The 23,853-nt window shown below is 36.1% G+C and overlaps 1 protein-coding gene across 5 annotated transcripts in view; it reads left to right on the top strand.

Moving 5' to 3' along the window:
* The window catches only part of FAM13B (family with sequence similarity 13 member B), a 64,960-nt gene that overhangs the window by 20,494 nt on the left and 20,613 nt on the right, over positions 1-23,853 (top strand). For 2 of the 5 annotated variants that reach the window (XM_019740217.3, XM_019740220.3), the window contains exons 6-11: positions 213-354; positions 3,165-3,325; positions 9,163-9,204; positions 9,883-10,038; positions 11,925-12,057; positions 21,096-21,160. In XM_019740217.3, coding sequence (XP_019595776.2) covers positions 213-354; positions 3,165-3,325; positions 9,163-9,204; positions 9,883-10,038; positions 11,925-12,057; positions 21,096-21,160 — 699 coding nt within the window. The remainder of the gene's footprint in view (positions 1-212; positions 355-3,164; positions 3,326-9,162; positions 9,205-9,882; positions 10,039-11,924; positions 12,058-21,095; positions 21,161-23,853) is intronic. The other 3 variants (XM_019740222.3, XM_019740221.3, XM_019740219.3) reach the window with 2 other exon arrangements.

Here is a 23,853-nt window from a genome sequence, read left to right as displayed (position 1 = left end):
TGCTTATGAATCATTATTTTTTTATAGTAGATCTGGTTACTCCTAGCATTTTTCGAAGGGTACAGATTAGTTAGGCTTTACAGATGGGAAAGCTGAGGCAGAGAATGATGTCATAAATTGCACAGGTTTATAAAGTGACTCATTGGTTGTCTTCTAACTTAAACTGTGATTGATTTAAGAACTATCAATTCAATTTGGACTTTTATTTTTAGCATTTACACAGATGTGGAAGATCTGAAAGAGCAAGAAGTAGTGAGCAGGATAATGGCTGGACTTCTGGAAAATTACTATGAGTTTTTTGAGAATGAAGAGGAAGATTTTTCATCTAATGACTTGAGTTCAATTACTGAACAGGTGAGAATATTTTAAATATTCTGCTTGGATGGAGAATTGAAAAAAAAAATGCTCTTAAAGGCTTCACACAAACTTTGGTGGAACTTTTAAGTACTAAACTGGAAGAAATTCTGTTGGTTGTTGTATGTTATCTACATCTATGTAATATATGAGTGTGATATTTTTTCTGAGTAACTTCTTATCCTCAATTTGGGTAATATGGGAAAAGCATTAAGACCAGAGTATATGGTGGAGATTTTGTGGGTTTATTTGTCTTTTTCCATCTGTTAACTTAAACATTGTTTATTTTATAAGAATAGTGTGCTTTTTTGTTTTTGCAAAGAAACTGCTAGCATAGAGGAATGTAGGCAAAGGGCGAGAAATAGAAGGGTATGTTCAACACAAAGTTCACACAAACTCTGAAATGTGAAGTTCTTCTTGATTAAAGTAGCAAATCAACATAGCAGTGCAGTAATTGACATTAATGGGAAGCATCAGGAGAGTAACAGTTCAGGTTGCAGATAATTTTTTTTACCCCTTGTGATTCTTGACTATTGAAATCTATTTCTCAGGCTACGTTACATTTTGTTGCTGTTGTTATGCTTCGATGGTTGAGATTGTACAAGTATCCTAGTTAACTATCTCCTTTATGAAATAAGAATATTAATGCTGAGTATTGTAATTTATTGTAAAGGCACATTAATTCAGTCTTAGGTAATTTGTGATTTAGGTCTATGTGGAAGTTTTTCTTTTGCATGTCAGTGAAATGATTTGTCAGTGAAGTTATATTTTGGTTGTGGGGTAGGGCTGCTACATATTTTAAATGAATAATAAGCCTTTATTAATCAGCCATGGTAATTCCTGTTTTATACTTCTGAAAACAGTATTTTCTTGCTAGTTTTTTTCTTGCTTGTGTTACCAGATACATATTAAGTACATTTTTGACATGCACTAATTTATTAAATACATAGATGGAAAAATAGGATAATTTTCCATTTAGTCCAGTTTAAAAACTGATCTATCATTTGAAAATTTCACCTTTGTGTATAAATCTTACATCTCAGTTAATAACCACTTAGGCCAATGATTTTTAGTCTTTTTTATCACTATTATACGTAAGTGATACATGAGATGTGGCATTTACATGCACGCAAATTTACCAGAATCTGCTGCACATGCTTTATGTATAAAGTAAATGGCTCACAAATTGAGGTCATTAACTATTTTTAATAATGAATTTTTAGTGACTCATCCGACTAGTGACCTTGATAGACCAGTGGTTGAGACCTCCTGATTTAGGTAGTTTGGATGACAGACACTCTCTTCATTTCTTATAAAAGGTGAATGTTATTTGTAGAAACTAGGATCTATGCTATATAGAAATAAGGTAATTCCAGTTATAGTGATAGCTATTACTTATTGCTTATTATGTATAGACACTGCTGAAGGGTTTACATGTATTATTTAATCCTTTTAACTAGCCCTGTAAGGTAGGTAGTATAGTATCTCCATTTTATACATAGGCCTGGGGAAGTTAAGTAAGTTGCCAGAGACAGTTAAGGGCACATAGGGATGTGAACATAGATCTTCCTGCCTACAAACCTTGGCTTTTAAGTATGTCATGTGTTACACTTGAAAGCAGGCAATCTGTACTTGTGGATTAGGAATGTGGTAGAGTATCACACTGTATTTACATTTCTTCTGGTTGAAATTTTACTTTCTGAGAATATTCAAGCAACTATATTTTCCTGTCCATCAGGAAAAATACCACTGGTACCTTTAATGGTAAATTTATTCTAGGTATTTCCAGGGCACTTGGCTAAATTGGACGAAAGTATCCTTTTACTCAATTTTTGTAACAACTAGTATTAATTTATAAAAGACGTTAAGACCACTTATGGCTAGCTTATTCTTTGGGATATCTTAAAAAATATTTCTCATTTAAAAATGTTTTGTTGGTTTTTTTTCTGTAATATTACAGTCTTTTTTTTTTTTTTTTTTTTTTAACTGTTTATTTAAGTGTGTTTTTCCAGGACTCATCAGCTCCAAGTCAAGTAGTTGTTTCAATCTAATTGTGGAGGGCGCAGCTTGGAGTGGCCCATGTGGGGATCGAACCGGCAACCATGTTGTTAAGAGCACCACGCTCTAACCAACTGAGCTAACCAGCCACCCCCCACTCTTTTTATTTAGAGTGATTATTTACTTATGTAGCCAGTTTGATAATGGAAGATGTTTTATAGCCTTTGTCAGAAAGAGAATTAAAACCTTGAGTTGTGCTTACTGGTCAGAACAGAGTTTCCCTCTGTTGTTAGGTCCAATCTCTTCTTGAAAAATTTAATCTGAATCATTTAGGAAGTTAGCTGACGTTTTGTAAAACAGATAACACCTAAGGCAAAATTTGTGTGCTCTCCTCCCCCACCACACACTTATTCTGTTAAAATCACTTTTTTAATGAACTTGGAAATTGGAAAGATCAGTTAGTCTTTGTAAATATTAGATTTGTAAAACTGATTAGTTAGGAAATGAAACTTTCTTAATGTTAACTAACTACAGTGTGCAGGCTTTTTCAGAGTTTGCAGTCTTACACATATTCCTAGTGGTATACTAATATAATCATTACCTCCTGCTTTAAAATGTCATGTTTGTCTGGTTTGTGATTTTATCCTAATATGGAAAAGTTGCCAATTACTTACTGTATAAGAGAAACTGGTCCTAGGAAATGAAGTGAAAAATGAGTTGTGTTTAAAATTTTCTTAGAATAGTTTATCTTAGATAATGTCAATTAACAGTTTCATTAAATTTTAATTCTTAATTTCCTTTTATTTATATAGGTCAATGAACTTTCTGAGGAAGAAGAGGAAGATGAAAAGCTGGAACATATAGAAGAACTTCCAGAAGAGGGTGCAGAAAAATCAACTGACATGCCAGAGGTGGTACAATTAAGGATGACTGAAAACATCCTGGAACCAAATAGTGTTACAGCATCAACAAGGTAGTATTTCAGTTGAAAGAACTTCAGCTTTTGAGTATGTCATTCTAGATGTGTAGATGCACTCAAGCACTAAATCACACAAATTACAATGGTTTGAGAAAGATTGGTTTGTGTGTGAAAAAGAGCAACAAGAAAAATTGAAAGAAGCAACTTTGCTGAGAAATTTTCAGTTATTAGTATATATACACCATTCTTAAAGACTATAACCTCTTACATATATTTCTTAAAGTTTGTTTTTGTATTATTAGTTTGTTAGTTGGGTTGGGTAAACTTTCAGATCCTTTGGAAGTAGAATTGGTAGAAAAAGATAAAGTGATTAATTGACTTGTATATCCAACTTCCAAGCTAGAAGTAGGTTGAACTACGCTGTAAGGAGAGAACTCTGTGATCCATTAAGATAGTGCTTTCCAACTCTTTCATATATAAAATGATAATTTATATGGCATATTGGGCAAACTTAGTAAAAGAGGTGGTAGGCTAGAGGCACTGTCCTAACATAGCTGGGACCATTGGACACACTATTTAGGAAGCTTTGGAGAATTCAAGAACTCCCACACATAACTCTAGGTTTGCTAAATTCTCTGCTAGTTCTCTGTAATGCTCCATGGTTTACTAATCTTTTCGAATTAGGGGAATAGCTATATACGTATTTAGGCCACTAGATATTTTTCATTAAATTTGTTTTCAATAGAATGGTGGTTAAAAAGCAGAGGAAATAGGGGTGGCTGATTAGCTTAGTTGATTAGAGCGTGGTGCTGATAACACCAAGGTTGCCGGTTCAATCCCCACATGGGCCACTGTGAGCTTGCCCTCCTTAAAAAAAAAAAAAAAAAAAAAGAGAAAAAGGAAAAAAAAAAAGAGGAACTAAGAGTCAGAAAGCAAAATGTCATTTAAAAATAACGTAATGTCTAGGGGAGTATCTGTCCAGTGTCATTGAGAAAAATTATAAAGTAATTTAAAATGTATACTGTAAATACAACTATTACATTTCTCTGTGGGTTTCTAGATCTTTATATTATGTATAGTTTCTTCAAACATGATTGTAATTGTGATATATTAACCTATTTCTTCACTCTTTGCCCCTGATTTAACCTTTTGTTTGTGGTTTTCTGTTTACATGACCTTCTAATTTATTTTTTGATAGCCACTTAACTGTATTTTAATTATATATTAAGGTATTTGTGAACTATATGTTAAAGTATTTAATTATATCTTAATTAAAAGTACTGTTATTCTTTCTGGACATTTTGAGTTATTTCAGCTAGCTTGTCAGTGCTATACTGTGACTAAACAACTTTTGTTCTTAGGCCCTTTTTTCCTTCTTTTGAATTATTTGGATAAATTTATTAGGCTCAAAGAGTAAACTTTTCTATGGCTTTTGATAAATATTTCCAGATTATTTACAAGATTTGGCCCAATTTACATTGTCATTAGCAATATTTTCTTGAGGACCTGAATACAGTAGATTTAAGTGGGTGCATGTGTCTAATAAACCAATTAAGATTAAATGAAATTTTAAAATCACATCCACAATTGTGTAACATTTGAAGTACTCAGTAGCCATGTGTGGTTAGTGGGTACCATATTGGACAGAGCAGATACAGAACATTTGTATTATAGAAAAAATCTTTTTTGGATAGAACTGATTTAGAGGGATGAATTCGTTAAGCATTTTTAATTAGCAGCAAGGTTAAATATTGTTTCAAATGTATGCTAGTAATAGTTTCTTCTCTTTGATCATCTGTCTAATTTTGTAGAGAATCCTCCTTCCCTCCAAAACAGTCATTGTTAGATGGATCCATTGGAAATTTAGTGGTTGTCAGGATTTCTTAATTGCAAGTCATAGAAACAGACCTTATTTGAAGGAAAGAAAAAAGGCAGTTTATTAGAAGAATGCTGGATAGGTCACAGAGTCAAAAGAACAAACAAATAAGAACATGGGTAGCTCTGGAGAATTTAGTAACAAAGGGTCTTTAGCATGTGGCTGTTGCTGTGAGAGTTAACTATCTCCTTCTGTCTGTCATTCTGCTCAAGATCTGATTTCTGTGGGGTGGCAGGGGAGAGAATCTGGCCTAACTTGGGCCAAGTGTCCAGCCCCAAGGCCAGGGTAGAGCTGGTCACTATAATATATGCATCTACCAAGACCATTGGTTAGAGGGAGCAGCTAGTTTGCTACGGAAAAATGGGCCTATTACTAAAAGGGGTAGGGATATCAGGCAGCAAAAACAGGTGTGCCTACCACAGTGGTCTTCTAGATTTAGTGATGATATTTTAAATGCGTTAACCTTTCATTTTAGTTTTGACTGATTAATTGCATAAAGGTAAAAAATATGTTCTTTAATTATCCACATTCGATGAAAGAAACGAAGGGGAGAAATATCCCTGGAATACACAGGACCTAGCATATAGGGAGCTTTAATAAATTTGTTTTAGGGAATGAGTGGATACTGTATTGCATGAAACCGAAGACTGACCTTTTGGGATTCGAATTTTTCATCTTTTTGCCTTTTTCTATGAGGTAGTTTGCAAACTATGTGGTAGTTTGCAAACGCTTACTGGAAGTATTACGGAGCCTACTTTGTATTTCTCTTCAGAAGGGATACAAACATTTAGTGACGGTTTAAAATAGTTCTGAAACTTTTTGGTCTCAAACAGTTATACTCTTAAAAATTATTGAGGACTACAAAGATCTTTCTTGATTATACCTATTGGCATTTATGATATTATAAATTACAATGGCATATTTAAGCTGCTGGGGGTGTTTCTTTGTTGCACTTTGGAAGGTGCTTATATTTATAGCTGAAATGTAGCTATTTACAGTCTAACTTTTTTCTTAACTGATTAATTCCTCCTCTGTTAGTTTTAAGTCAGTGATTCGTTTTGATCTAATGACCCTGTTACGTACTTAAAAATTATTGAGGATCCCAAACTTTTATTTCTGTGGGTTACAGCTATTGGTATTTGCTATATTAGGAATTAAAACTGAGAAACTTACTGTTTTAAAGTCTCAATAAACCCATTACAGGTTAATGTAAAAGTTTTTAATCAAAAGAAACTAGGTTTTCCAAAATCTCCAAAACATTTTTAGTGAGAAATTTTTTAGTGGCATTGTTTTTGTATTTTTGAGAATTTTGTTAATGTTTGGCTTAATAGATGACAGCTGGATCCTCACATTTTCTTCTACATTTAATTTGTTGCCCTCCGCCTTTTTTTTTTTTTTTTGGTTGAAGTATGTGAAGAAAATCTGGCGTCACTCCAGTATGTAGTTGGATGGAAAAAGGAGAATTTTAATAGCCTTTTCAGATAATTGTGGATATTCTTATTTGACAGCACACCAAAAAACTAGATAAGCGGTAGTTTCTTAAAGGTTATTTGTAATGTGAAACCGTATCTGAATTTTTTGCACTGTAATCCATTGGTCTATCTTGTAGTTTGAGAGAATCTTTATCCATGCTTGGTTTGTAACATGGTATATTGGTCATTTGGACTTATTTCAATCCTCCAAATAAGGATATATTTTGTTACATAATATCAAAAGTTCATATTCTTTAGTATCCCCACTGATTGTATTAAAAACATCTTTAAGTGTTTGGAAGCTATTGAGCTTATTGTGGAGAATACAAGTTTTCAAGAATTCTAATTTTTACTTGAAATACCAGATTTTATCAGCACTCTCAGTTGTTTTTCTTGACATGACAGTCTTACATGTTTTTGAGAAAATGCCTGCCAGATATTTAAGTTGGAATAACCATAGTTTTATTAGTCTATCTTTCAAGTAAAAATGGTGTTCCATGATAAAAGTTTAGCTCTCAACTCAAGATAAGCATTATACTAAGCTGTGCAGCCAAGGTGCTTCATGTGTACTTCCCATTTTGTCACATAAAGTATTACAAAGAAGTGTACTCAAGGGCTGAGATAAAATTAATAATTTTCACTGCTTCATCAAGGACTGGCCTCTTTAAAAAAATTTGCAAGTGAGTGGTGATGAAGAATGTAATGGCCACGATACAGTTTGGTACCACTTACTTTGGATTTATGTTAAGACCCTAAACTGTTTTTACTGCCATTGATTTTTGTATCATCATGCAAATATCAACACAATGAAAAAGGCAAATATGAAAACAGTTTTGATCTTTTGGTTCACAGACCACCCTTTGAAAACCAGTGGTTTAAATATTTGTGTATGAGTTATATTGATTGGTCTATTTATGCATCTATTATTTCTATATATTGTTTGCCATTAGTCATATTTTGTTATGATTTGAGCTGAGTTCAGAGTGGAAAAATGGTAGGTTTAGGGTATGGGTACCTTAGGGTGCACAAAAAGCAGGAGTTTAAGTTACTTCTGAGCCTCAACTTATCCATGAAGTCGGTGGAAATCTAAAGATTGTTTCTAAAATGCCTTGTATCTTTAGATTAAAAAAATGTTGCTTTATATCCGCATATGTATCTGTAATTTAGCTTTGTTATTTAAATATACAAATTTACCTTTATAAAACTTAAAGAGTTCTTAACTTTTCCCCCCATGCTTCATAATCTTTTTCCTATGTTGTATTGCAAAGGTTTATTTTGGCTTGAGGTTTAGGTAATTTTAATTTAAACTCATGCTTATAGAACCACACATCAAAAAACAGTTAATTGGCATTATTATAAAGTTCATTTAAAGTTGTGCTTTTAATGCCTTGCTAAGACTTGGAATTTAGAAAGAATGAAAAATTTTATATTCTCTTTTTGGGCTGTTGATGCTAGGGCTTCATTTTTCTGAGTTTCTTGGTTTCTGCTGGTTCAGTTTTAAGTGTGATGCATGAAAGGATGTAGTGATTGAGGAAGAGCTCTGAGTTAAGAGTTTAGAGATTGGTCTCCATGTCATTCTGTGGATGCCTTATTGTTGAGGAAATGTGCCTTCAGGTAAATACAGGGGTGTGAGAAATGGAATACAGTAGTCCCCCCCTCCCCAATCCCCAGTTTCGCTTTCCGTGGTTTCAGTTACCCAGGGTCAGTGTGGTCTAAAAATACTAAATTTTCCACAACCATTGACGTATCTGCCTCTGACATCCAACCATTGACATCATCATGGCTTGATGATCCAGGATTACCCGAAGCAGGTGGTCGTCTTTCTGACAAATCATCAGAAGGTCAGTAGTAGCCTAACACTATGTCACAGTGCCTACCTCACTTCGTCTCATCACATAGGCATGTGATCATCTCAGGCTATTACCTAAATTTTTATAGGAATCAGTAGATCACATTGTGCAATACTTGCGAGGAAAATCTTACTAGCACAATGAATGAGGTGGTCTGAATTTAGTATCTATTTTGCCTTTTTGCTTGAGAAAATCCTCTGAGTAGTAGCATATGCTGTTACTTCTGGCAGGGAGTGTAGAGCCAGGATTGAGGCCGCCATACTATCCTAGATGGGGTGCTTTTGTTGCGCCGGTAGTCAATTTTTTTTCCTTAAGACTTGGAATAGGTCAGTGTTTTGCCAAGTGAGCACCAGGTGAAGTAGTTGGCTACACACACACACACACACACAGAGAGAGAGAGAGAGAGAGAGAGAGAGAGAGAGAGAGAGAGAGAGAGAGATGGGGGGAGAAAGATAGAGAGAGGAGGGAGAAGGAGGTAGGGAGGCAGGGGGAGAAAATGTAGTTAAGGGTCTTTTTGTGTGGAGAGATAATTTCTTTAGAAAATTAGAATCATCCCTCTCCTGGAGATGAGCATAAAACTCAGTGCATGCTCTCCTGGGTGTGTTAAGGTTGTGCAAATGTGGCAGTTTTCAGCACATTTTTTAGTCATTTAGTATTGAAGAATTTATAGCTACTTTCTTTCTTTGATTACAGTGCCCATATATCTCCCATCAGCATCTTACCAGCCTCTGCAGAGTAAGTAGTATACTTATAGAAGACAATTAAAAAAATAAATTTAGATATTACTAAACAGTAGAAATGAAACTCATATATTTATTGTGCTTACTTTAGAGGAAGGATTGTACATAAGATAGTGAAACTAGTTAGTATTTCATGTACTGCAGTAGGAACAAAAGAAGAAGGAATGCATTACACTAACATACAAAGTAAAGATGAACTTCAGATGATTTTTTTGATCTTTTGAAATGATTGAAAAATGTTAGAACTTTTTTATTGTTTTCTTTCAGAAGTAGACTTCATGTAAAAATACGAACAGTACCCTTACTGTTTGTTTCTTTTATTTTAGCTGAGCATTGGTAAATTATTTTGTTTCATAAACATAGCTTTGAAAAGTCTATTTAAGTCGCTTTCTATATATAGTAGTGAAGATGAATTATGGGGACAACTGGTTCTTCCCATCTCAGTAGTAATGACATTATAATTGATTTATATAATGTCTACTTGAGCAAATTTCATTTTAAAATTGAAGCCAGTATCATGTATTCCTTTTATGTATTTCTTTTTACACTCTAGCTTATCATTTAAATACCATAATAATTTGTTTACTAGTCATAGGTTTTAACATTTGTGTTTATGTGGTCAAATACCCGGTTAGGGTGACTGCTTCTCACTAAATTTTGTTCTGTTTTGTAGCATTTTAGAAAGAACAATTAGAGCTGCTGTGGAACAGCACCTTTTTGATCTGCAGAGCAGCATAGATCATGATCTTAAGAATTTACAACAGCAAAGTCTGGTGTGTAATAATGAAGCAGGAAGTATTAGTTGTGATGGAGAAGGATCTAATAACCAGTAAGAAACTTTTAAAACATTTTACTGTTATTAGGAGTTACAAAATTGTTTTGTTATCTTTAAAACACATATTTTTACTTAAATAATGGGGTCCCATCTTACTTGGGGATTTCTGAAAGTCAGTGTGAAAAGTGACTTTGTATGTACTTGTATATAAGTTATATATACTTAATGTAACATTGAAAATCTCATTATTCATTAAGTCTAACACAGCCAGATTTTTCTCTGAACACCAGATAAAGTAGTTAGCTTACTTTTATAGACTTTGTTTTATGAAAAATAACTTAAAAAAAAATTAGACCTATGCTTTGTGCAATAGATGGTCACACCAGGAGAGACGAGCAGAGAGCTAGACAGCTTCCAGGGGAAGCAGGTTGACATCTCTCTGGGTGCATGTGGTCACTGAGTGAAATAGCAGAATCACCTTTGATCCCTTGCTACCAGCCTCTGCCCTCCCTACGTTCTTTTAGGGTAGCTGTCAATAGTTGAATTTGTATAAGTTAAAAATACCTCTATGTACTGTGTGATATGTGATGTTACTCTACTCTTCATCTGACCTGTTACCTTTAAATGGACAAAAGCCTCATCTCCTTTCCTATTTACTTCAGCTCTGCACTTGAGGATGTATATAGGTACCTTCCTCTGAGACCACAGGCAATGATTTCATAGTTTTCATTTATCAGTATTTGTTTGGGGGACAGAGGAGAAAGATGTATCCAAATTTGGAGGATTCATTGAAAGGTAAAAAAATACAGATGATTGGGTAGAGTGCTTTTTATTTTTTTTAACTTTTATTTATTTTAAGTGTGTTTTCCCAGGACCCATTAGCTCCAAGTCAAGTAGTTGTTTCAGTCTAGTTGTGGAGGGAGCAGCTCACTCTGGCCCATGCGGGAATGGAACTGGCAACCCTGTGTTATGAGCATTGTGCTTTAACCAACTGAGCTAACTGGCCTCCCCTAGAGTGCTTTTTTTTTTTTTTTTTTTTTTTTTTAAGAAATAGATTTTTAAAAGGCCCAATATGTCTAGTACACTAGAATGCTATTAAATATGAAGTGAAACAAAATATTGATATGAAAACCAATGGTTCGAATATGTTTATGTTAGGATTATCATATTGGACAACTGAGGTGTGCCTGCACAGCTCTGTGGGATGGCCCTGGTTTCTGTGCTTTGAAAGCATGATTAGAACTGATACAGCTGGATCTATAGGGAATAATCAGGCTAAAGATGAAGGAAAAAGCAGTATTTAAAAGTTGTAAAAAGTGGGAAAATATTTCAAAGGATATAACATAAGCAGATTCCTTGAAGTTTGCCTTTAGCTTAGCTAGAAATCTTGAAAAACTGTGCCCATGCTCAGACAATATTCATATTTTTACCATTGGGGAAATAACTCATGTTTTGTTACTGGTAGTGGTTTTGCCTTTGTAAACAAAAACCTGCAATGTTTTGCATATTTCATGTTATGTAAGATGGGAGATCTGCAGTAGGAAGCTATTCCTGTTGTACTTGATAAGGTGTTGGATGCTGTGGTGTCTAGTGCTAGACTTGTATTTTAATCAAATAAACAGGTCATTATTATGATCCAGAGTATGCATTTGTAAGGGAGATTATTATTTTGGCACATAAATTATTGTTAAAGCCATGCATTTGTTTTTGAAAATTTTCAAAGCGGATAACAAGGTAGATTCCTTATTGCATCCCATGGAGAGACAAAAATAAACTTAGTGCATTTACTAATCTAACTTGGCAAGATAAAGAAAGTGTGGATTTTTATGAAAAGGACACTTTTTCTTTAACAAGTAGAAGTTTTAGATCATTGTTGATATTTATTTTGAAGGCATTACATATTCAGCATTTGGCCTGATTTGATTTTTTAATCTTTATAGGGTTGATATTGCTGATGATGATATTAATGCCAGTGAAAGTAACAGAGACTGTTCAGAACCTGTGGCTAGCACTAATTTAGGCAATGAAGTTATGCAGCAAGATTTTGTATTTGAGGATGAAGAAAATAACCAGGTAAGAAATGCAAAGATAAACATCTCTGTGTTAGGTGTGCTAGATGTACAACTCTGATTGCTTCATGTGCTTTTTAATTTTTCCCCCTCTTCTTCCGCCTCCACCCCCCCACTCTGGTTCAAACCGTTGTTTCTCAGTCTAGTTGTGTAGGACACAGCTCCCTGGTCCATGCTGGTATTACGAGCCTTGTGCTCCCCCAGCTGAGGCAGTGGGTCGCTGATAGTCGGTCCGTTCACAGCAGCCGGCCGTTCACGCTGGCTGCTGGCCGCTCATGGCAGCACACGGTAGCCCATGGCAGCACACAGCCGCTCACACTGGCTGCCGTCCACTCACTCTGGCCGCTGGCTGCTCATGGCAGCACATCGTAGCACAGCAGCCCATGGCAGCCCACGGCAGCTCATGCCAACCTCATCACCCATGTTAGAGGATTATGATAAATATCAAAAGAAGTAAAGTATAAAATTATTTTGTAAATGAAAACATTTCACAGAAGTTAAGCTGCTGTTGTTACTTTCACTGACTGGACTTGTATATTGCTTGTGTATTAATGCTATTACTTCTACTGGTATATTAGATTAATCCCTTTTCATGTATTCATGGTTATTGCTTCTGTGGTTGTCTCCTTGCCCATTCCTGGACTACCAATTTCTGCCTGTCTACTGGATCATTCTCATTAGTGTAAAATATTTATAGTTATTTTTCCCATGTTTAGTAGGAAAAAGCCTTCTCTTTGCCTTTCATCTCTCTCCAGCTACACCCCTATTTCTCTGCTTCCCTTTATAATAAAATTACTTGAATGAATTGTCTGTGTCTGTTTTCTTTAATACGCTTCTCCCATTCCCTCGTGAACCCACCCTCGGCCACCTTTTGCTCTGCCATTCCTCTGAAACTGCTCTTGCACGTCACCAGTGATGTCTGTTGCACCTTTTACTTGACCTAAGAGCACAGTTTTATTCAATTAATTTCTTCCACTACCCTGGTACATTTTCCTTCTTGGTTTTCAGGATATCTCCCTCCTCTAGGCTTTTTTGTACTTGACTGGCTGCTCTCTATCCCTTTGCTGATTGCTTTTTATGTTTTGAACCTCTGAAATTTTGAATGGCCCAGATCCCAGTTCTCAGATCGTTTTCATTAACTCTTTGATAATCTCCTTTAATCTAATGAGATAAAGTACATAAAGGTTTCCAAATTTATATCTCTAAATCCAGACCTCTCTCTTAAACTTTAAATTCTTAGATGTAGCTGTTTATACTCAACATTTCCATTTGGATATTTCATAAGCATCTTAAGCTTAACATGCACCAAACTGAATTTGTAATCTTGTCAGCACATCTGCTCTTCCATTTGACTTTAAAAAATCTAATTAAAGGGCAATTTTTGCTTCCATATTCAAAGGCCAAAAGCCTTGGGTCATTCTTGATTTCTTTCTCACTTACATCCAGTCTTTTCCAAAGTCCTGTTGTCTGTACCTTCAAAGTTTATCTAGAGTCTGACCACTTTTTACAGCTTCCATTTTCACCATGCAGGTGCAAGCCAACACCATTTCCCCTAGATGAATATAGCCTCCTAACCGATCTCATCTTTGTTTCCCTATGCTCTGTTCTCAGTGCAGCAGCCAGAGTGATGCTTTTAAAGTGAAAATTACATAATGGCAGTTCTTTTCTCAGAACCTTCCAATGCCATCTAGGTATAAAAATATAGCAATAGGCTCTAAGGAAACACTGACAGCTCAATTTTAAGGTTCTGTCTGGATTGCTTTTTGCCCAGATATCCCCATGGCTTGCTTCCTCCAGTGACCCTGGAGATCTTTCTGCAGTTTTACCACCTCAGAGACTGTGGCCAAATCTCCTCATCACTCTATGTATTAGCAGGCCCTCCCACTGACCCACCCCCATCCAGTTTCTGAACTTTTCTCCTTCCCTGCCCCTCTCCTTTTTGATACTGTTACCACCATTGCACATTTTAATTATTGATTTCTTGTCTTTCTCCCACCATTAGACTATAAACTTCATGAGGGCTGAGATTTTCATCTGTTTTGTTCATTTTTACATCCCCGTTATCTAGAACCCATAGTAGGTATTCATTAAGTATTTGTGGAATATACTACCAAACAAATGAATAGCATCTGGCACATAGTAGGCAGCTCAGGAAATTTGTTGAATGAAATTGGTGTATCAGCTACTTTGTTAAGAAAGTAGTTCTTTTTATTTTTTTAAGACTTTAGTTTTTAGAGCAGTTTTAGGTTTACAACAGAATTCAGAGTGAGGTACAGAGATTTCCAATATGGTCCTTTCCCTCTCACATGCAGACTCTTTCATTATAGTATATATATGGTATATTCACCAGAATGGTATATTTTTTTGACCAAGGATAAACCTACATTGGGACATCATAATCACTCAGAGTCTTGTTTACCTCAGGGTATATTCTTGGTGTTGTACATTGCATGGATTTGTTCAAATGTGTAATGACATATATTCATCATTATAATATACCAGGTTTTTTAACTGCCCCCTAAATTCTCTGTACTCTACCTGGTCATTCTCCCCTCCCCCACTGCCCCGCAACCACTGATCTTATAGTTTGCCTTTTCCAGAATGTAATATAGTTGGAATCATACAGTATGTAGCCTTTTCAGATTGCCTTCTTTCACTCAGTAATATACACTTAAGGCTCCTCCATGTTTTTTCATGGCTTGATAGAGTATTTCTTTTTATCGTTATGCCATTCTCTGGATATACCACAGTTTATCTATTCACCTATTGAAGGATATCTTGTTTGCTTCCAAATTTTGGCAGTAATGAATAACACTGGTACAAACATCTGTTTGTGTGTAGACATGAGTTTTTACCTCCTTTGGGGGGTACCTCCACAGCTGAGATATCCTTCCTGACTTTTAATGGTCACATGCTGGTATGAGACCAGCCTGTCTCACATTTCTGCCCCTCCTACTAGTCGCAATGTGGCTGCTTCTGTATGTCCATAGTTATAGGTCTTTGGTTGGCAAGACTTCAGGCAATTCTCAATAATGGTTGTTTTGTGGTTTGGTTGTAATTCATGTGGTCTTGAGAGGAGGTGAGCACAGAATTTACCTACTCCACCATCTTGACCAGAAATCTGTGTTGATTACTGTTGCTTTTATAGTAAGTTTTGAAGTCCTCCAGCTTTGTTCTTCTCCTTCAATGTTGTATTGGCTCTTCTGCATCTTTTGCCTCTCCATATAACTTTAGAACAGTTTGTTGATATCCATGAATAACTTGCTGGGATTTTGATTGCGATTGCACTGAATTGATACATCAAATTGGGAAGAACTGACATCCTTACAAGGTTGAGTCTTCCTATTTATTCACCTGGAATGTCTCTCCATTTATTTCTTTTTAAATTTTGTTCATCAGAGTTCTGTAGTTTTCCTCATATAGATTTTGTACATATTTTGTTAGACTTGTACCCAAATATTTCATTTTTGGGGTGCTAATGTAAACAGTATTACAGTTTTAATTTCAAAATCCACTTGTTCATTGTTGATATATAAGAAAGCAATTTACTGTTTTTGGTTAAACTTATTTATTTCAATTTTATTAGGGAATATTGGGGAACAGTGTGTTTCTCCAGGGCCCATCAGTTACAAGTCATTGTCCTTTAATCTAGTTGTGGAGGGCACAGCTCAACTCGACGTACGGTTGCCATTTTCAATCTTTAGTTGCAGGGGGCGCAGCCCACCATCCCATGTGGAAATTGGACTGGCAACCTTGTTGTTGAGAGCTCGCCAACTGAGCCATCCGGCCAACCACTTTTTTATTTATTTAAGTGTTTTTCCAGGATCCATGAGCTCCAAGTCAAGTAGTTGTTTCACTCTAGTTGTGGAGGGCGCAGCTCAGAGTGGCTCATGTGGGGATCGAACCAGCAACCTTGTTGTTAAGAGCACTGCGCTCTAACCAACTGAGCTAACCGGTTGCCCCAAGCAATTGACTTGTTTATTAGCCTTGTATCCTGCAACTTTGCTTAATAATCACTTATTAGCTCCAGGAGTTTTTTTGTCATTTCTTTTAGATTTTCTACATAGATCATCATGTCATATATGAACAAAGACCGTTTTATGTCTTCCTTCCCGATCTGTATACCTTTTATTTCCTTCTCTTGTGTTATTGCATTTGCCAGGACTTCTGGTACAGTGTTGAAAGGAGTGGTGACAGGGGACATCCTGTCCTTGTACGTGATCTTAGTGGGAAAGCTTCAAGTTTCTCACTGTTAAGTATGATGTTAGCTATAGGTTTTTTGTGGACAGTTTTTATCAAGTTGAAAATGTTCCCTTTTATTTTTAGTTTACTGAGTTTTTATCATGGCTGGGTATTAGATTTTGTCAGATGCTTTCCTGCATTTATTGGTAACATCATGTGATTTTTCTTTTTCAGTTTGTTGATGAGTTCATTAACTGATTTTCAAATGTTGAACTTAGCTTTGCATACCTGGGATAAATCCTACTTGGTTGTTGTGTATAATTATTTTTATACTTTTCTGGATTCTATTAGCTAATATTTTATTGAGGATTTTTGCATCTATGTTCATGAGACATATTGATCTATAGTTTTCTTGTAATGTCTTTGTTTTTGGTGTTAGGATAATACTGGCTTCATAGAATGAGTTAGGAAGTATTCCCTCTTCTGTCCTCTGAAAGAGATTGTAGAAAATTGGTATAATTTCTGCTTTAAATGTTTGGTAGCATTCACCAGTGAACCCACCTGGTCCTGGTGCTTTCTGTTTTAGAAGGTTATTAGTTATTGATTCAAGTTACTTAATAATATGGGTTTATTCAGATTGTCTATTTTTTGTGTGAGTTTTTGCAGATTGTAACCTTAAAGGAATTGGCCCGTTTCATCTACCTTATCAAATTTGTGGGCATAGATTTGTTCATAGTGTTCCTTTACTGTCCTTTTAATCTCCATAGAATCAATCTGTAGTGGTGTCCCCTCTTTCATTTGTGATATTAGTAATTTGTGTCCTCTCATTTTTTTAAATCTAGCTTGTCTAGAGGCTTATTGGTCTTCTCCAAGAACCAGCATTGGGTTTCATTGCTTTTTTTCTATTGATTTCCTGTTTTCAGTTTCAGTGATTTCTGCTCTAATTCTTATTATTTCGTTACTTTGGATCTAATTTGCTCTTCTTCTAGTTTCCTGAGATAGAAATTTAGATTATTGATTTCAGATGTTTCTTTTCTAAATATAGGTTATAAATGCTATAAATGTCCCTCTAAGCATTGATTTGCTGCATCCCACAAATTTTGATATGTTGTGTTTTCATTTTCATATAGTTCAAAATATTTTGAAATTCTCTTGAGATTTATTCTTTGACCCCCATGTATTATTTAGAAGTATGTTGGTTGTTTAATCTCCACATACTTTTGGATTTTTCAGTTATCTTTCTGTTAATTGCTTTCTAGTTTATTGTGGCCTAGAATTAATTCTGTTTAAAATTGGTTTTAGGAAAACTATGGATGTTGGTTTGTTGGCCTTGAAAGCCAGCTGATATGCAGACTGATATTGAATAAGTCAGTTCAATTGAGTATATGTATATTTAATGCAATGTGTAATACCTGGTTACTTGGAAATACAACCAGGAAAACACCAGCTTTAAGTTTTCATTGACTTGATAATCTAGATTATAATATATAGTTTATCATACAGAACATTAATGATAGGTAGAAATGAAGCTTCTGTAGTTTTGCAGAAGAGAGGAAAGAACTTCTGGTCATGGAAATTATGGAGGGCTTCTTGGCTGAGGGGTGCCTTTTAGTGGGTTAGATTTTGTTAGGGATTTGTGGAAGAGACTAAATAAAGGAACAGTATGAATAAAACTTAAGGGAAATGTTGGATGTTAGTGAAACAGTGCCAGTCATAGTGTTCAGGGTATTTGGGGAGAGTATGTTGTGGAAGGTAATTCTGGAAACTTTAATAGATTTGTCATGTGTAAAGACTAGAACACAACCTTAATTAAGAATTATGAATTTTCTAAGTAGAAGGAAATTACAGAAAACTTTAAAGCAAAGGGAATGTATAGTCAGATTTGTAATTTAGGAAGATTATAGGGAAGATTGGAGGTAAGGACAACAATCATTAGGCTTTTTGCACTTACAAACAGTCTGCACTGTGGGCACAAGTAAAGGGAGGGAGAATTCCACAGGTGAAAATCGTTTAGCTATACACTTGGGTAAGAAAGGCATTAGCGGAGTAGACAAGAGGTCAGATATCAATGTGGGTGTGACAGTAGAAATTTGGGTCTTGAGCTTTGCCTGGTGGGGGGCTCATTTTTGCTGTGAGTGAATGGAACTGCCAAAGAAGTCACTAGAACAAGAGAGGAAAGAGGATTGAGGGAAGTCTTGGGACCATCTGTATTCTAGAACTTTGGAAGAAAAGGCAGCCAGTGCCGTAGAAGTTGGGAATGTCAGAAAGGGTGTTTCTTTCTTCTTTTTCCCCTAAATCTGAAATTCTGTCAAAATAGTAAAATAAAAGGATGGGAGGTAAATGTGCAGAAATAAAATAGCAAGAGTATGTTTAATTTTCGTTCATTTGCTTGCTACGGGGTTAAAAGTCTAATGAAACATTGCCCTCCCCCCCTTTGCCTTACTGGTGAACAAAAAAATTTAAAAATACCCAGGAATGATGTTTAATGCTGGTAGGGGTAAGATAGGTGGTCTTGTACACAGACATTGGGAATATAAACTACTACAAACTTCCTGGAAAACATGTGGACAGTAATTACAAAAAATCCTTAAAACCTTTTACGTAGAAATTTCAAAATCTAGGACTGTGTCCTAAGAAAATACACACAAATCAGAGATGCATACAAAGATTTGTCTACTAGAATTCTTATTGGGGGATTATTTACAGTAGAAAAAACGGGAACCTTTAAAAATTTTCATTAACTGGGTGGGGTCAGATAAATCATGGTATGTCCATATAATGGAGTATTGTTGAGGCATTAAAAATTATGTTTTAAAGGCCTGAATAATAGTCCTGATGTAAAGTTATATTGAAAAAATTCCAATGTAGATTGCTGGAACTAATTCAGACCCAATTTGTGTGATACTGATGCATCGTCCAACGACTAAGAAGAAATGAAAGAAAATATTTACACTGGCCATCTGTGGCTGATAGGATTAAGAGTGATTTTACTTTTCTTCAGTGTACTCTGTTACATTTAGGTTTCTGACTATTTCTGTTGATTTTTTAATTAAATACTTAAAAAAATTCCAATTAAAGAAAATTCATTGGATTTAGTGATAGAAATTATTGGTAAAACAAGATTTAGTAGCATAGTGGATTTCAAGGAAGAAGGTTGATATTAAGGGTTGGAGAAGAGTATCAAATGAGCAGGTACAGAGGTAGCAAAGTGAAATACCACTTTTCCCCAAAAATAAGACCTAACTGGCAATCAACTCTATGCGTCTTTTGGAGCAAAAATTAATATAAGGCCCGGTCTTATTTTACTATAAGGCCCAGCCTTATGTAATATAATGTAATGTAATATAACATAATACCGGGTCTTATGTTAATTTTTGCTCCAAAAGACGCATTAGAGCTGATTGTCTGGCTAGCTCTTATTTTCAGGTAAATGCCTTTTGGACAAGTTTTTGCATTGAAAATAAAAGTGAACAATTGAGGCAGTCTGGTTTTGGAAGAGTTTTTATGTTGTTTTGTGTGTTTTTCTTTGTATAGGAAGGAGATTTGAACATGTTGATTGGAAGGATGATAATCAGTTACTGATAGGGAGAGGTTGAAAAATGTCGGAAAAACAGGGTAATTACCTGAAACATTGCATAGAGAGAGGGTGGGGATAGGAGATGGAAGGAAGATGATTCAGGGCATAGGTTATTCCTACATAGGAAAAGCTACTTTTAATTTTTAATTGAAGGGGGAGATACAGAATATTTTTGAAGTAAGAGGAGTTTCGGGGGACTTACTCCAGATAGTTTTGACCATTTTAAAATGAAATGCCTTGTACTTAGGAGGAGGAGACAGGAATAGGGTTTGGGTTTGGAAAAACTGGTTCAAGTTTTGTAAGAGCCTCCATGGCGAGAAATAATAAGCTCACTCCAGGTAACATAAATAAGGTTGCTTTTTTTTTTTCTTAATAAAAAGCAGCTACTTAAATTTTTTTATTTTGAGGGGTGGCATGGTTTTTCCCTACTTATAAATATTGTTAATTTTCTGTCTGACTTAATAGAAGTCAGCTGGATTCTCATATCTGCTGCATTTAGTTTGTTGCTATAGGTTCTTTTGTTTGAATTGCATGAAAGCAATTCAGCTTCACAGAGATACATAGTTGGAAAAGGGAGAAGTATTTTAATAGCTTTTTTCAGATAATTATGGGTTGTCATATTAAAACCAGACCAGTGGTAGTTTCTTAAGAATCTAAGAAGAATTGAACCTTTTGTTGATTTCAGAGGTGGTGAGCAAAAACACTAAAAGTTTACATAATTTGTAGTAATGCACAGGACATTTGTGTTAGACTTAGTAGGTATTTATTTTGGGGAGGAAGGAATAGGGATAAGATGGTGTCACTAGGAAATGGAGGAACGTTCTTACCTGTTTTTGAGATTCAAATATGTGTAATAAAGGGATCTGGTGAACTACTCTTCTGTTACCTGCTGGGAAGTTACCAACTTCTGTAGTTGTGGCTGAGGAGGAGGAGAAGCAGCAGCTGGCGAGTAGGACCACATGACCCATCATTTTTGGAGGAGAGAATTCTAAAGAAGGAAAAGGAATGTGATAGTAGTAGCAGTACCTGTTACCTAATAGGGTAATGAGAAATGCAGGATCCCCCATTACACACACACACACACACACACACACACACACACACACACGACTCAGGTTTTGAGGAAGTAAATTAATTCTTTGTAAAATGCCAACACAGACTATTATAAATAATTAAAGAGGAACATTTGACTAACTTGTAATCTACTATTGTAATTTAGACTAGAAACTTCTCATGTATGAGTGTTTGGAGCTACATTAATACAGTGGTGTTCTTTTTGTCAGTCTGTAGATATACTGTTAGAGCCATGCGGTGACCATGGTGATAGTGAAGATGGCTTTCTTGAGAGGTAAGCATTTTCTCTTGTGGCTACTAATAATTTTGAAATTTGGAGCTCTTACAGTTTTGGGTGAATTTTTTAGGTGACTATTATAACATATGAAGTGTGATCAAAACATAGGGCGAATGTTTAAATAAAAAAAAAAATTTATCATAGGTCCGGCCTGGTGGCTCAGGCGGTTGGAGCCACGTGCTCCTAACTCCGAAGGCTGCCGGTTCGATTCCCACATGGGCCAGTGGGCTCTCAACCACAAGGTTGCCAGTTCAACTCCTCAAGTCCCGCAAGGGATGGTGGGCTCCACCCCCTGCAACTAAGATTGAACAGGCACCTTGAGGTGAGCTGCCTCCCGAATGGCTCAGTTGGTTGGAGCACGTCCTCTCAACCACAAGGTTGCCGGTTCGACTCCCGCAAGTGATGGTGGGCTACGCCCCCTGCAACTAGCAATGGCAACTGGACCTGGAGCTGAGCTGCGCCCTCCACAACTAAGATTGAAAGGACAACAACTTGACTTGGAAAAAAGGCCTGGAAGTACACACTGTTCCCCAATAAAAGTCCTGTTCCCCTTCCCCCCCCCCCAAAAAAAAATTATCATAGTAAAAGGCAGTTTCCACTAGTCCCCTTCAAAATACTTCCCCTTGCTTTGAACACACTTATATCCCGTTGTTCTTGCCACTTTCTGAGGCAGTTCTGGAAGTCCTCTTTCGTGAGTGTCTTTAGTTGTGTTGTCGTGGCTGCCTCGATGTCCTGAATCATTTTGACTTTGGGGAAGAGCCAGAACTCTCATGGTGCCAGATCTGGTGAATAAGGTGGATGAGGACATACTGTCATGTTTTTATTTGACAGAAATTGCCATGTACCAGAAGTGATGTGTGACATGGAACCTTTCCGTTGTGATCACAAAATGCAGTGAATGCTGCTGCTGAGTGCCATCCAGTGGAAAGGCAGGGATCTTCACTACTGGAAGCAGCAAGTCGAACCTTAGTAACAGTGTATGATAAGTTTCAACTTGTTTGGTGTAGTCAGTCGGATGTGAGCTACGGTTGAGAAAAGGTGTGTTTTAAAGTGTGCCATAAATCATCCTCCGTCATGACAGCACTCCATACCCCATGTGGCTTCTGGTATATGGCAATTTCTGTCAAAAACATTTATAGTGTGTCCTAATCCACCTTATTCACTGGATCTGGCTCCGTGTGACTTCTGGCTCTTCCCCAAAGTCAAAATGATTCAGGACATAGAGGCAGCCACGACAGCGCAACTAAAGACACTCATGGAAGAGGACTTCCAGGAACTGCTTCAGAAAGTGGCAAGAATGATGGGGTGAGTGTGTTCGAAGCGAGGGGAGAGTATTTTGAAGGGGATTAATGGCAATGTGTCTTTTACTGTAATATATATTTTTTTCATTTAAATATTCACCGTGTTGTTTGATCACACTTTGTATATTCTAGATAATCTAAAGAACCAAGCCTCTTATTTTAATGGTAAGCAGAAAGCATATTAAATGTCCGTAAGAATTGAGAGAAGGTACAGTTTCAGACAGACGGACAGACAGATGGAAAACTTGGAAAACATTCAGAGGGAAGAACACAACCTTGTTGGAGACACTTAAAACTTTCAGTTGATTTGTAAAACAATTGGGAAATTACTGATATTGTAAATACACCATTCAGTGCGTTAATTCATAGTCTCGGAACTGTGGATAACTGAAAGATTGTAATATAGTTGCTTCAACAAATATGTACAGGGTGTGTTTGTTCTTCTCCTTGGTGTGTCCCAGTACTGTCTTCTTTTTACAAAAAATAAATTTAGTGAGGTAACATTATATAAATTTGAGGTATACAGCATTATAATTCGATATCTGTATGCTCTATTGTGTGCTCACCACACAGTCTAGATTCCTTTCATTACCTTATATTTGACCCCCTTTACCTAATTTGCCCTCCCCCATCTCCCCCTTCCCTTCTGGTTACCACCATTCTGTTATCTGTATCTATGAGTTTGTTTTTGTTTATATTGTTAGTTCGTTACTTTTTGTTTTATTTTCCACATATGGGTGAAATCATAAGGCCATAAGGCTTTTGTCCTTTCCATCTGACTTATTTCACTTAGCATAACCATCTTATGTAGTTGGTGCTTTTTTAATCTCCTTGGCCAGCAGTAATGGGAGGGGATACCTGAGGCAATGAATATTTCAGCCGTTTGTAGTCTCCATAGATAGTTGATAGAAGCTTTCTAGAATGTTTAAGTCACTGTGTAGGTATTGGTTTTTGTTTCCCTTTTTATGATTCTTTAAGATGTTGCTAAGAAGTGTATTGTAACTTTCTTATGAAAGATAATTGATATTCTGAAAAACAAGTCAGTAATGTTGCAGACTAGGTAGTAAATACTGAGAAATCCCAAACAGTATTACTAATTTGGTCATAGCCTTTTGGCAAGGGTAAACTTGTGTTAATGCCATTGTCTTTTTTAATAGTGAGTAGGAAACCTGTTCTCTGAGGGTAAGTAAATTCTTTGGAGCCATGTCTCTGGAGCGTCCCCATACTCTGAAGGTCCACAGATTTCCTGCTTACAGCAGTTCCTTGTGCTTCCTTTCAGGAGGCAGGAATGATCCTCTTCCAGCCCAGGGAGTATTGGAGCTATGGGCTGAAGATATAAGATTAACAGCATTTAACAGGCATCCCCAGAATGATGACATCTGGATTTGG

Source organism: Rhinolophus sinicus, chromosome 5 (genome assembly GCF_057876585.1).
Source record: "Rhinolophus sinicus isolate RSI-liver-muscle chromosome 5, RSI-T2T, whole genome shotgun sequence".
NCBI lineage: Eukaryota > Metazoa > Chordata > Mammalia > Chiroptera > Rhinolophidae > Rhinolophus > Rhinolophus sinicus.
The sequence above is the reverse complement of the archived record's forward strand: the minus strand, read 5'-3'. Positions and strand labels throughout refer to the sequence as shown.